The following is a 13,317-nucleotide window of genomic DNA, read 5'->3' as shown; positions in this document are numbered from 1 at the left end:
TCTCTTGCTAAAAAATAGCATTTGGTTGTACACATTATTGTGTCCTTCTGTCTTTGTTGTACATGTGTACACAGCAGCAAGATACTTACGCTCTTCTTCTGACAATCGTTTACTCCTTATTCCAAGTATGAAAGCAAAGTCATATGGACAGTGTTCTTTTGCATACCAGGGCCCAGCAACGTGGAATGATCACAGTGATCACATTCAAGAGGGCTCTCAAAATTCACTTATTTCGACTGCAAGAACAAAGTTAATGACCTAATAATGTTTCCTACCTTAAATATTCTCAGCATGTTTTTTTCTGTTTTCTAATTTCATGGTGTTTGTTTTTGTAATCATATCACTATGTTTTTTATCTTATAGGTGTTGTCTAATGTTGTAAAGCACTTAGAGCTTCTAAAGTTTAGGCGCTATACAAAGTCCTCATTATTATTATTATTGTAATCCTTCTGTCTTGGTCATACATGTTATTGTAATCCTTCTGTCTTAGCTGTACACATTACTGTAATCCTTCTGTCTTGGCTGTACACATTGTTGTAATCCTTCTGTTTTCTTGTAATCATTCTGTCTTGATTGTTCATGTTATTGTAATCCTTTATTTCTTGATTGTACACATTATTGTAATTCTTCTGTCTTGTGCATATTATTGTAATCCTTCTGTCTTGATTGTGAACATTATTGTAATCCTTCTGTCTTGGCTGTATCTTGGCATCCGTCCGTCTACGAGAGACGATGGCATAGCTCCAAAGTACGCTTTTGCTTATCCTTCTTTTTAGCTCTCTTTTCAGCTTGCTTTATTCTTCTCTTTTCCTCTGCGTTTTGAACTCCCTGCCTGACAGCTAGACGCCAGCTGCAACGGTTGTTTGCACAGCTCTCCCAGTCATTGACATTGATGTTTGCTGTCTTCATATCCTTCTTGCAAACATCTTTGTAGCGCAGATGTGGTCGTCCAGTTGGTCGTGCACCTTCTGCTAACTCCACATATAACAGGTCCTTGGGAATGCGACCTGGCTCCATTCTCTTGACATGGCCGAGCCAGCGAAGGCGCCTCTCGCTGAGTATGGAGAACATGCTGTTCATGTTGGCGCGTTCTAGAACCTCTGTGTTGGGTACTTTGTCCTGCCACTGGATGTGCAGAATGCGCCGCAGACATCTCAGGTGGAAGCTGTTGAGTTTCCTCTCGTGTCTTGCATAGGTGGTCCATGTTTCGCTGCTGTAGAGAAGTGAGCTGAGCACGCACGCTTGGTAGACACGCAGTTTGGTCTTCTCTGTGAGGTTGGGGTTGTTCCAGACCCTCTGGTTAAGTCTGGCCATCACTGCTGCTGCCTTGGCAATCCTGCCGCCCACCTCAGAATCAATGGAGAGTGAGCTGGAGATGTTAGACCCGAGGTATGTGAAGTTCTCGACAACTTCCAAATTGTACCCATCGATGGAGACAGAGAGAGGGGAGTCTGTGTCCTGTGCAATGACATTTGTTTTCTTCAAACTGATGATCAGTCCAAATTCCTTACATGCATGGGAGAGGCAGCATACCAGCTGCTGAAGTCCATCTTCCGTGTGTGATATCAAGGCTGCATCGTCGGCAAAGAGCAATTCACGGATGAGTACCTCTGTGACTTTAGTCTTAGCACGGAGACGGGCGATGTTGAACAGCTTGCCGTCAGCCCTGGTATGGATGTACACTCCCTCGCTGCAGTCCTTGAATGCGTACTGGAGAAGCATGGAGAAGAAGATGGCAAAGAGCGTCGGTGCAAGGACACAGCCTTGTTTGACTCTGCTAACGACTGGGAATGCTTCAGGTGTTGCACCATTGAAGCACACTGTGCTGTGCATGTTCTCGTGGAACGACATAATGACAGCAAGCAGACGTGGGGGGCAGCCAATCTTCTGCAGAAGTCTGAAGAGTCCACTCCGACTAACCATGTCAAACGCCTTCGTCAGGTCTATGAAGGCAACGTAGAGGGGCATCCGCTGCTCGCGACACTTCTCCTGCAGCTGACGTAGTGAGAAGATCATGTCTACAGTTGACCTGCCGGCTCGAAATCCACACTGGGATTCTGGGTAGACGCGGGAGGCTAGGATCTGCAAGAGTGCCAAGGCAACACGGGCGAAGGCCTTTCCGACGATGCTGAGGAGGGAGATGCCCCGATAGTTGTTGCAGTCGCTACGGTCTCCTTTGTTTTTGTACAAAGTGATGATGTTGGCATCAAGCATGTCCTGTGGGATGTATCCCTGTTCCCAGCAAAGGCAGAGGAGTGTGTGTAGGGGCTCGAGCAGTGCTGGTTTTCCGCTCTTGACGACTTCAGGCGGAATGCCGTCGCTTCCGGGAGCCTTCCCACAGGCAAGGCAATCGATGGCTTTTCCGAGCTCTTCCAGGGTGGGCTGTGTGTCTAGCTCCTCCATGACAGGCAGGTCTGGAATGGCATCCAGGGCAGTTCCAGTGACATTGTTTTGGGTTGCATATAGCTCGAGATAGTGCTCAACCCATCGCTGCAGTTGTTTCCCCTGGTCTGTGATGACTTCGCCCGTCTTGGACTTGAGGGGGGCGGTCTTGTAGCTGGGAGGGCCTGTCGCTTGTTTGATACCCTCATACATTCCTCTTGTATCCCCGGTGTCAGCAGCTGTCTGTATACTGTTGCAAAGGTTCAGCCAGTAGGTGTTGGCACAGCGGCGGGCGGTCTTCTGGGCGTTATTCCTTGCAATCCTGAGGGCTTGTAGTGTTCTGGGGCTAGGTGCAGCCTTGTATGCCAGCAGGGCTTTCCTCTTTGCCTCAGTCACGGGCTCCATCTCCTCCCAGTTTGCCTCATACCAGTCTACATTCTTTCGCTCCCTCTTCCCGTAAGCTGTGATGGCTGAATTGTACACAGAGTCACGGATATGGGACCACTTGGAATCAATGGTGTCATCAGGTGTCACTTTGGTGAGGGCTTCCATCAGTTTGCTGATGAACTGCTGTGTTTTCTCTGGGTTGCTTGCACAGCAGGTGTTGATACGTGGGTGACCCTTCTTCTTGGCGTGGTGCAGCTTCTTGGGTAATATTCGCACCTTGCTGGCCACGAGGGAATGGTCCGTGTCACAATCGGCACTGTGGTAGCTGCGGGTAAGGAGGACACTGGCCAGTTCTGCACGCCTGGTGATGACGAGGTCTAGCTGGTGCCAGTGGCGTGAACGTGGGTGTCTCCACGACACCTGGTGGATCTCCTTGCATTTGAAGAAAGTGTTTGTCACACATAGGCTGTGGGAGCAGCACATCTCCAGCAGTCGCTGACCATTCTCATTGATCTTGCCCCTTCCGTAAAAGCCGAGACAGGTGGACCAGGCCTCATGGTCAGCTCCCACTCTAGCATTGAAGTCTCCTAGTAAGTAAAGGCTTTCATTGTTGGGGATACTGGATATTGCCTGATCCAGAGCCTCATAAAACTTGTCTTTCTCCTCGTAGGTGGAGTAGAGGGTTGGAGCGTACACACTGAAGATGTTGACCGGGCCTAAGGATGTTGACAGCCGGAGGGCAAGGATTCTCTCAGTACCTGATGATGGAGGTTCAATGAAGGCGATTAGCGTGTTCTTGACGGCAAAGCCTACACCATGCTGCCTAGGTTCGTCCAAGGGCTTCCCCTGCCAAAAGAATGTGTAATTGGCTTCCCTGATGGTGCTGCTGTCAGCCAGTCGGGTCTCCTGGAGGCAGGCAATGTCGATGTTCAGTCGGGAGAGTTCTCTGTCAATGACGGCAGTCTTCCGTGCATCGTCGATCTGCTGTAGGTCAGTGGTCAATCCAGGACACATGGTCCTGATGTTCCAGGTTGCAAAATGAAGAGTTGGAGTCTTTTTATTTCTTCTTTTAGTCTTTCCTGGTGCAGAGTTTTGTGGCCCACTTGTCGAGATGGTTCTCTAAGCTCCACGCACCCAGTGAAGCAGGCAGGCCATGGCGGGCAGCACCTTACTGACTGGGGGCTGCCCAGCTTGAGGCGGGCGGTAGCTGTCCAGTGAGACCTGATGATCTCTCCCACTGTCAGAAGTAACCCCAGGCGCCAAGCTCTACGCCAATCGAGCTTTGACTTAGAACCGGTAAACTGCTACTTCTCGTGTTGTGCCGACGCCGTACGACGACGCTGGAGTGTCCTCTCCAGTGGAGCTATGAAGCCTGGGCAGGGTGGTATGGAGAATCAGCTGTTGCCCATGCAGCAGATCCCCCCTCTCCACGCAGCTGGTGTGCCCAAGGGAACGACGAATGCCGATACAGCTTGGCACCAACGGCGTCGCAGGAGTTGCCGGAATGAAGTTGAAGTCAATGTCATACCGCCTTAGGGACTCCATCTCCGGATTTTCTGTCGGGGTTTACTCCCTTAGCCTTTCCCATGAGTGGGTATAGCCACAAGGCAGCAGAGGTTTGGAATCGGAGTTTTCCTTCTCCTAGATGAGCTACCATCCAAGGTTTACAAGTCCCATCTACCCGAAGCAACTGGTTTTAAGGCGCCAGTGGGCCGCCTTCACCCCTTCTCCTGTTAGTAGAAAACATGGTCTGCCGGGCTTCAAATCTAAGCCACTCGTGAAGGCCAGGAGCTGGATTTTAGTTGACAGAGGCAGTAAGAGACGCAGGCCGTATGGGGCATTTTGGAGGATTGGGGCGCTTGTCTCCCACTCCCACCCCGGGCAATGTCAACCTTAGACCACTCTTGGCTGTATACATTATTGTAATCCTTCTGTCTTGATTGTACACATTATTGTAATCCTACATTATTGTAATCCTTCTGTCTTGATTGTACACATTATTGTAATCCTTCTGTCTTGATTGTACACATTATTGTAATCCTTCTGTGCATGTTATTGTAATCCTTCTTTCTTGGTTGTACACATTATTGTAATCCTTCTGTCTTGGCTGTATACATTATTGTAATCCTTCTGTCTTGGTTGTAAACATTGTTTGTAATCCTTCTGTCTTGGCTGTACACATTATTGTAATCCTTTTCTCTTGGTTTTAACACATTATTGTAAAATCCTTCTGTCTAGGATGTACACATTATTGTAATCCTGCTGTCTTGGTCATACATATTATTGTAATCCATCTGTCTTGGTTGCACACATTATTGTAATCCTTCTGTTTTGGTTGTACATGTTATTGTTACTGAATTTGCTTCTTGTACACATGTTTAGGTTCGAATAAACAGTAACAAAAGAAAGATTGAAAACAAGCTTTGACAAATTTAACAAATAATCTATTGCCCTCAAAAAACTCTGTAAAAATGAAAAATTAAGAACTTATGGTTTTAAGAATCAAATCCAAAAATAATCCAAGAAAATCCATGAATTAAATTTAGAAGTCCTAATAATGAAATGTTCTAATGAATTCAAGTTGAGTCCCAATGAAGAATCCAAAGCTTAAAGCAATGATGTATAGTGTTGTCAGTATAGAGCTGATGTGTACAGTCCTTTGTGAAGCACAGAAAATATGTTCTGGTGTTTGAATTCCGAATAAAATTTAAATAAATGTCTTTGTCCAAGAATTCTGTATAAGCACTCAAATATTTCCAGGATAAAGAATTAATCCTTTTGAATCCAAAATAATTTGAATAAAAATTAAATTGTAACTCCAACTGAAACAACACACTTTCCAGTGTAAAGAAAAAGCCCAGACTGCCCAAGGATTATACAGCAACTTGAAATGCAAAACAGACTCCTTAATAAGGGTCAGCCTTCCAAAATCTTCAAGAAGTATTTACATCTAAAAGCACTTAGTCCTAGTATGACCTTGACAAAAAACAATCATTTTACTCGAAGAATAAGATAAAAATAAAAAGTTTTTTACTTTTCTCACTGATTTCTAAATTAAGGTCGGGAACCAGGTCAGTATTAGGTGTTTGCATCTAAAGAATCATGGTCAAACTATTTTCTGAAAAAATATCAAGTTCCTAGTGAACAGAACTAAATTATTTTGACATATAATGAAATTAAAAATAAAAGATTATAAAACTTGCAAACAGTTAAATCAAATATACATGTCAATGTTGCTGCAATGATTGTGTCACATTGGAAACCTGCACCTCTGACAATTCTGCCTGAGTATGCAACATCATAATCCTTGGTACTAATGCCAAACATTCAAATGAAGAAGACAAGATCAGCATTAGGCACTACAGTGTCATCAGCTAAATTGTATTTTACAGTGTTGTCAGCTAAATTTCATTCTACAGTGTTGTCAGCTAAATTGTATTCTACAGTGTTGTCAGCTAAATTGTATCCTACAATGTAGTCAGCTAAATTTCATTCTACAGTGTTGTCAGCTAAATTGTATTCTACAGTCTTGTCAGCTAAATTGTATTCTACAGTGTAGTCAGCTAAATTTCATTCTACAGTGTTGTCAGCTAAATTGTATTCTACAGTGTTGTCAGCTAAATTGTATTCTACAATGTAGTCAGCTAAATTTCATTCTACAGTGTTGTCAGCTAAATTGTATTCTACAGTCTTGTCAGCTAAATTGTATTCTACAGTGTAGTCAGCTAAATTTCATTCTACAGTGTTGTCAGCTAAATTGTATTCTACAGTGTTGTCAGCTAAATTGTATTCTACAATGTAGTCAGCTAAATTTCATTCTACAGTGTTGTCAGCTAAATTTCATTCTGCTCTATCTAACAATGTCATGAACATCAACATTAAAAGATAAGTAAAAGTGGGAAAGAAAAAATGTACAAGGATTGGATTGATCATATCAAACTATTGATATGTGAAACAAATGTACTTTAACATTGATTTGTGTCACAAAGGTACTTTAATATTATGTGATACAACAGTATTTTAACATTAATATGTGACACACAGGTACTTTAACATTTATATCTGATAATAAGGTACTTTAACAGTGATGTGTGATATAGAGGTACTTTAACATTGATATCTGATACAAAGGTAGTTTAACATTGATATCTGATACAAAGGTACTTAAACATTGATATGTGATACAAAGGTAGTTTAACAATGATATGTGATACAAAGGTACTTAAACATTGATATCTGATACAAAAGTACTTAAACATTGGTATGTAATACAGAAATACTTTAACATTGATATGTGATACAGAAATACTTTAACAATGATATGTTAAACAGAGATACTTTTACATTGATATGTGATACTGAGGTACTTTAACAATGATATGTGATACAGAGACACTTTAGCCTTGATATGTGATACAGAGATATTTTAACAATGATATGTGATACTGAGGTACTTTAACATTGATATGTGATACAAAGATACTTTTACATTGATATGTGATACAGATATACTTTAACACTGTTATGTGATACAGAGATATTTTAACAATGATATGTGATACAGAAATACTTTAACTCCTATTTGTCATCACAAATAGCATTCAGATCTATATTTCTTATAGTATTGTACCACAAGAATGGCTGATTCTGTCTTTTATGCTTGATCAGTTGTATTTAGAACAAGGTGCTTCAAGCATTAAATTTTTTGCAGGATTCTGACAATTAAAGTCCAAGGATACATTTCTTCAATAACTGATGGTCAGCAGATGCCGAAAACTGTAAAATCAATTTTGAATATTGAAAGTCTAAGACTAGCAACTGACAGATGGCACTATCACTACATAGAGCTATAAATTACCACTTAGATGGGGTGCCCTGAGTGGCCGAGTGGTTTAAAGTGCTTTCTGTTAAGAATCACTGTCATCTCACCTCTGTCTGCGTGGGTTTGAGTATTGGATTCAGCCAAGGTGGTATGCAAGAAAGTTTGCCAGTAGCTTCTCGTGGGTCAATGGTTCTTTCAGGGGTTTTCTTCCTCCACCATTAACATTGGCCACCATGTATAGCCTATCATGTGCTGAAAAATGACTTTAAACCCTACAACAACAACAGCCACTTAGGTAAACACTGTTAATATTTTATGAAATACTAAAAATCAGTTGCAATCTTTTACATTGCTTAAGTATCATTTAATTACACTACAAATAGGTCTATTTTTTAAGGTCTTTCCTCACTGATGGTGGACTTATTTTTAAATCATTTGTCTGTAGGGGCAGATGACTTTATATTATGGTTCTTCAGCCATCATGCATCATGCATCTATTATCAATTGTGGTTTCAAACTTTTAAAAAAAATCAATGTACCAATTTTGTCCAAATTTGGCAGAGAGATTTCTGGCATGTAGGCCTTTCATATTTTTACCTGTGATGCTGATCCATGCTCAGATACAGCCATGGTGATTAAGAATAGAACAACATCTAAAAGACTTCTACAGACTGGTGAATGGAATGTGATCAGAGCTAATAGTAAGCATCTTGGAGTGAAGACCTTTTAACTTTATACTGATGATGCCAACCCACATTCAAATTTAGCTGTAATTACTAAAACTGAAATCTTGTATGTTGTCCCGCAGCAATTGCTGTTTTCATCTTCTCATAAAAATCCATTTGACTAGTTTTATCCAAACTTAGCACAGAACATACTGGCCTAAAGATTTTTAAAATTTGTAGAAATGATTTGAATCTGCCTTTAAATATGACTGCAATAATTAAAAATAGAAAAAACTTAAAATTACTACTTTTCCAAACTTGCTGAATACAGTTGTGTCACAGATATATCTAAATGACACTGATTCACCATGAGAATATTGTCATGATTACTAAAATAAAATAACCTGTAAACAATATCTGCAAATAGATTTTTGACCAATATAAACATTAAGCGTTCTTTCATAAAGACCTTGCAACAAATGATGCTGATCTGTTTTCACTTATAGCTGTAAATAACTATATAATAAAAACACCAACAAACTATAAATGAACTTTTCTCCAAAACCACTTTATGAATTGGGATCAGATATGACAGAAGAATTCTTGCAGCTCAATTCCTTTATGATTGACAAAAATGATGCTGTTCTGCCATAAAATATGACTGACATTATCATGTATGCTAGCTTATAAGATATGTTAAACTGCAAACTGCACATAATGTCAGCTGCAGATCTGGGTCTGTACATTTAAGAACAATCAGTAGAACAAACAACATAGACCCTGATCTGCAGGCACATTATGCTATGGCAGATCTTGAACTTTGTTGTTTAGCGCACATTGACTCAACTTGTGAGTATATCTGATAACAGATTAAAGCAGTAAAATATGTACACAACTTAGAAAACACACTGAACAGGATTTGAACAACCTGCATACGGGCCATTGAATCAGAGGGATGGATATTTTGATGAGTTTTGCACCCTCATTGCAAAACTAGGTCACTGTGAAACATTTTATGCTTCACTAACTTTGGACCAATGTTGTTTTATTTAACGCCTCCATCTTTGTTTATGTTAGAATTATTAAACTTGATGATTGTATGTATCTCACCATTATAACAAAAGAAGGCTACTGTTACCTACATTTCACATTTGTGTGGTTTAACTTTTGCACATAACTTAGGACCAAGTAATTTTTGGTACCCTGTATAAATACTCTTATACCAGAAATCACGCAACTTCACCAAAGAATACAACTTTATGAACACTACACTCTCGTGAAAAATTAGATTGATGTGTACTATTTTTCAACCTTCACTGACTTTGGTTTGGTCTCAAGCACGGCTTCATGCCAGAATCAACAAACTAGATGATTATATGCACCCCTTTATGGCAAAAAATTACTATGACTTTCACAATTTACTGAACTCTGTTTTTGCATTTGGTTTATGACCTTTTGGATTTTCTGTCAGAGAGTGCAATTTTGTTGTACCTAGAATCATGAAATTTGGTAAGAAGCTGTATCTAGATGAATATTACACCCTCACTTTAAACGTAGGTCACTGTGACCAATATTTCATGTTTAACTGACTTAGGCTAGTTTGTAGTTTTACTGTTCATACTTAAAGCATTAAAGTAGATGATTGTATACTATCTCTTGGGTACCACATATAGACAAAGAAGGTCTCTGTGATCTAGATTTCACATTTTACTGCTTTAGCTTAAGTTTATGCATCGAGCTCCTGACTACATCACTTGCCTGCGTTGCTATATATGTACTATCCTGTCTAAAATCATAAAATTTACTGTAGCTTTCAATTCAATAGTAGGTCATTATGACCCATATTTTAAATTTAAGTGGCTTGGGGTTAAACTGTATGTTTGATTGTCCTTTCTCTGGCATGATGAGATGCATCCCTTACAACAGAAGAACCTATTATCAGCACAATGCTGGCTGCATAGTGCCAGTTAGAAGTTAAAATTGTAAAATGACCAAGAATTCAGATGATGAAGAGAATTTTTTTCCCTTCAAATAAACCCCATAAATTAAAAATTGGCTTAATATTTTGTTGTTACGGGTGTAACTTCAGTTTGGATTTGTTTTCTGCATGATTAAATGTTTGCAGTGGCTACTGGACACTACTAGAAGTAGACTTCCAGTATGTAATCACTGATGGGGGCCCCAATATAGAGTAGCTCTTCAGCTAACTGTGATACCCTGTTTAAATAAAGTCATCATTATTATTATTATTATTATTGATTACACCTTGGTTTGCTGACCCACTCATATTCTCTCAGGACAGGTTTCATTGTATCCACAATGTAATTTTGTTTTTCCTTGCAAAAAACAAACATTTTTTAAACATTGACAATGAAATAGATTCCAAAGTACTTGACAGTACTTATGATTTTAATGTCATTTAGATGCCATTCTGGAGACAGATGCTGCTCAGTCCAGTCCGATCTGTGACCTCTATCTTGTCGACAAGTGCAAGACGGCTACCTGTAAATGTCATCACAATGACAACATCAAGCTGCCATACATCTGGCAGATTCAGATTTTTAATTCATGGCTGACTCTGGACAAGCTGCAGATGATTGAAGTGGAAAGAGCTTACTGTAACAAGGAGAGCACCTGTCAGACATCGGTGAGGATACATGTGCTATTTTTTAAACATCAATTGTTGACATTAGGGTCAAAAATTGTCAGGCAGAATATGTTGTGACTTTTAAGGGATATGTTCAGTGATATTTAAATGATTTTGTAGGCATGTGCATTGCATCACTTAGAGGTGCAAGATTGAGAGTCAAGAATCCTGTTGATGTCAGAACTGGGGATCAGACTGAGTATAAAACAAAGCTTGGTGTCAAAACTGGAGGTAATAAATAAAAATGTGGGGGTCTCTGGATGCACAGATGAGGGTAAAGGGAAAAACTGCATGCGCAAGGTGTTACATTTATCTAAATGGTCTAGAAATTTATCTTTCTCACTTAAAATGACCTTTTTTGTCAGAGCTTATTGTTTATATAGGCTAAATACAAAAATAGAATATCTAGATTTTATCCCCGTTCAGAAAAATTGTTTTTGTTTGAAAGAGAATGTTTGGATCATTGTGTATATTTACTTATATGTTTGCTCCAAGCACTAATGGCAGTGTCTTACATCTGCTGTCTATGTTGGCTCCAAGCACTAATGGCATTGTCTTACATCTGCTGTCTATGTTGGCTCCAAGTACTAATGGCAGTGTCTTACATCTGCTGTCTATGTTGGCTCCAAGCACTAATGGCAGTGTCTTACATCTGCTGTCTATGTTGGCTCCAAGCACTAATGGCAATGTCTTACATCTGCTGTCTATGTTGGCTCCAAGCACTAATGGCAATGTCTTACATCTGCTGTCTATGTTGGCTCCAAGCACTAATGGCAGTGTCTTACATCTGCTGTCTATGTTGGCACCAAGCACTAATGGCAGTGTCTTACATCTGCTGTCTATGTTGGCTACAAGCACTAATGGCAGTGTCTTACATCTGCTGTCTATGTTGGCTCCAAGCACTAATGGCAGTGTCTTACATCTGCTGTCTATGGTGGCTCCAACTGCTAATGGCAGTGTCTTACATCTGCTGTCTGTGTTGGCTCCAAGCACTAATGGCAATGTCTTACATCTGCTGTTTATGTTGGCTCCAAGCACTAATGGCAGTGTCTTACATCTGCTGTCTATGTTGGCTCCAAGTGCTAATATTATAGTCTTATATCTGCTTTGTTAGCTCCAAGTACTAATGACATAGTTTACATCTGCTTTGTTGGCTCCAAGTGCTACTGGCATAGTCTTACATCTGCTATGTTGGCTCCAAGTGCTAAGTAGTGGCATAGTTTATCTATGTTCACTCCAAGTGCTAATATCATAGTCTTACATCTGCTATGTTGGCTCCAAGTGCTAATGGCATAGTTTACATCTGTTATCTGTTAGCTCCAAGTGCTAATGGCAATGTCTTACGTCTGCTAACAGCATAGTTTCATATCTGCTATCCATATTGTTTGCAGATGGACTCAGCTTATAAGCAACATGCCAAGAAGTTGAATTTATAAATAAACTAACATCACCAGGTTCAAAGTGTAATACAAACATATTTTTATATCTGTACTTGTGTGAATATATTGTCATATACATTCTTCAGGCCATCTGTCTCTGTGCATCCAGCCCTCCTTCCATCTGTGTCTGTGCATCCATCCATATATCCATCCCTCAGTCCATCATTGTGTCTATGCATCAATCCATCCATGCATCCCTCAGTCCATCCATGTATGTGCTTCACCCATTCCTCAGTGTCTCCATCCATCAGTGTATGTGCAACATTAATCATTCCTCAGTGTCTCATTCTATCAGTGTATGTGCATAATTTCATTCCTCACTGTTTCAGTCCATCATTATCTCTGCTTCATCCATTCCTCAGTGTCTCAGTCAATCAGTCTCTGTGCATCTGTCCGTCCATCCAACTACCTATCAGTATTTTCATGAACTCAAAAACTAAATGAGAAAAGGTGATCATATTTACTAAAATGTTTTCGTTAGATAGATGCAAAGAAAGTTTAGCATCTTTCACTCCCACCCCCACCCCCCAATCCCCCTGGGTAGAATCGGAGAGTTGGTATATTTGTAATTGCTTCCATCTCAAGCAAAAATGGTAATAAAATTCTGATTCCAAGATGTTGCTGCCAGTGATGAAATTATGTTATTACCCTGTTGCCCTCTATATGCAAGAACAGCTGCAATGTTCATTATGTAATTTTCAGATCTTTTATGAGGGCCGCAACTACAATGCTAAACTTGAGCTATACACCATGACTGCAGTTCTAACAGACAGTGGAAGCTCCAGTTTCACCATGAACACCAGTGCAAGACGATTGTCCACTGAGTCCTATGCCAAGGGAGCCAAGCCATCTCCAGATGACAGCTTCAAGACTCAGTGGAGATGGTTCTTTGCAGATGACTTTGGGAGTTTTCGCCTACTGGAACCTGTAAGTTTTCTTATCAATTATGTGAAATAAAGTATGCATTGCAGTCAA

The 13,317-nt window shown here is 40.3% G+C and overlaps 1 protein-coding gene across 1 annotated transcript in view; it reads left to right on the top strand.

The window, feature by feature from the left end:
• LOC149781225 (uncharacterized) overlaps window positions 1-13,317 on the top strand; it is a 96,193-nt gene that overhangs the window by 22,550 nt on the left and 60,326 nt on the right. The window contains exons 6-7 of the mRNA XM_089935308.1: window positions 10,680-10,903; window positions 13,045-13,269. Coding sequence (XP_089791434.1) covers window positions 10,680-10,903; window positions 13,045-13,269 — 449 coding nt within the window. The remainder of the gene's footprint in view (window positions 1-10,679; window positions 10,904-13,044; window positions 13,270-13,317) is intronic.

Source organism: Sinohyriopsis cumingii, chromosome 15, assembly GCF_028554795.1.
Source record: "Sinohyriopsis cumingii isolate HCF-2022 chromosome 15, ASM2855479v2, whole genome shotgun sequence".
Lineage (NCBI taxonomy): Eukaryota > Metazoa > Mollusca > Bivalvia > Unionida > Unionidae > Sinohyriopsis > Sinohyriopsis cumingii.
Note: the sequence above shows the minus strand (reverse complement) of the source record. Positions and strands in the feature narration are given on the sequence as shown.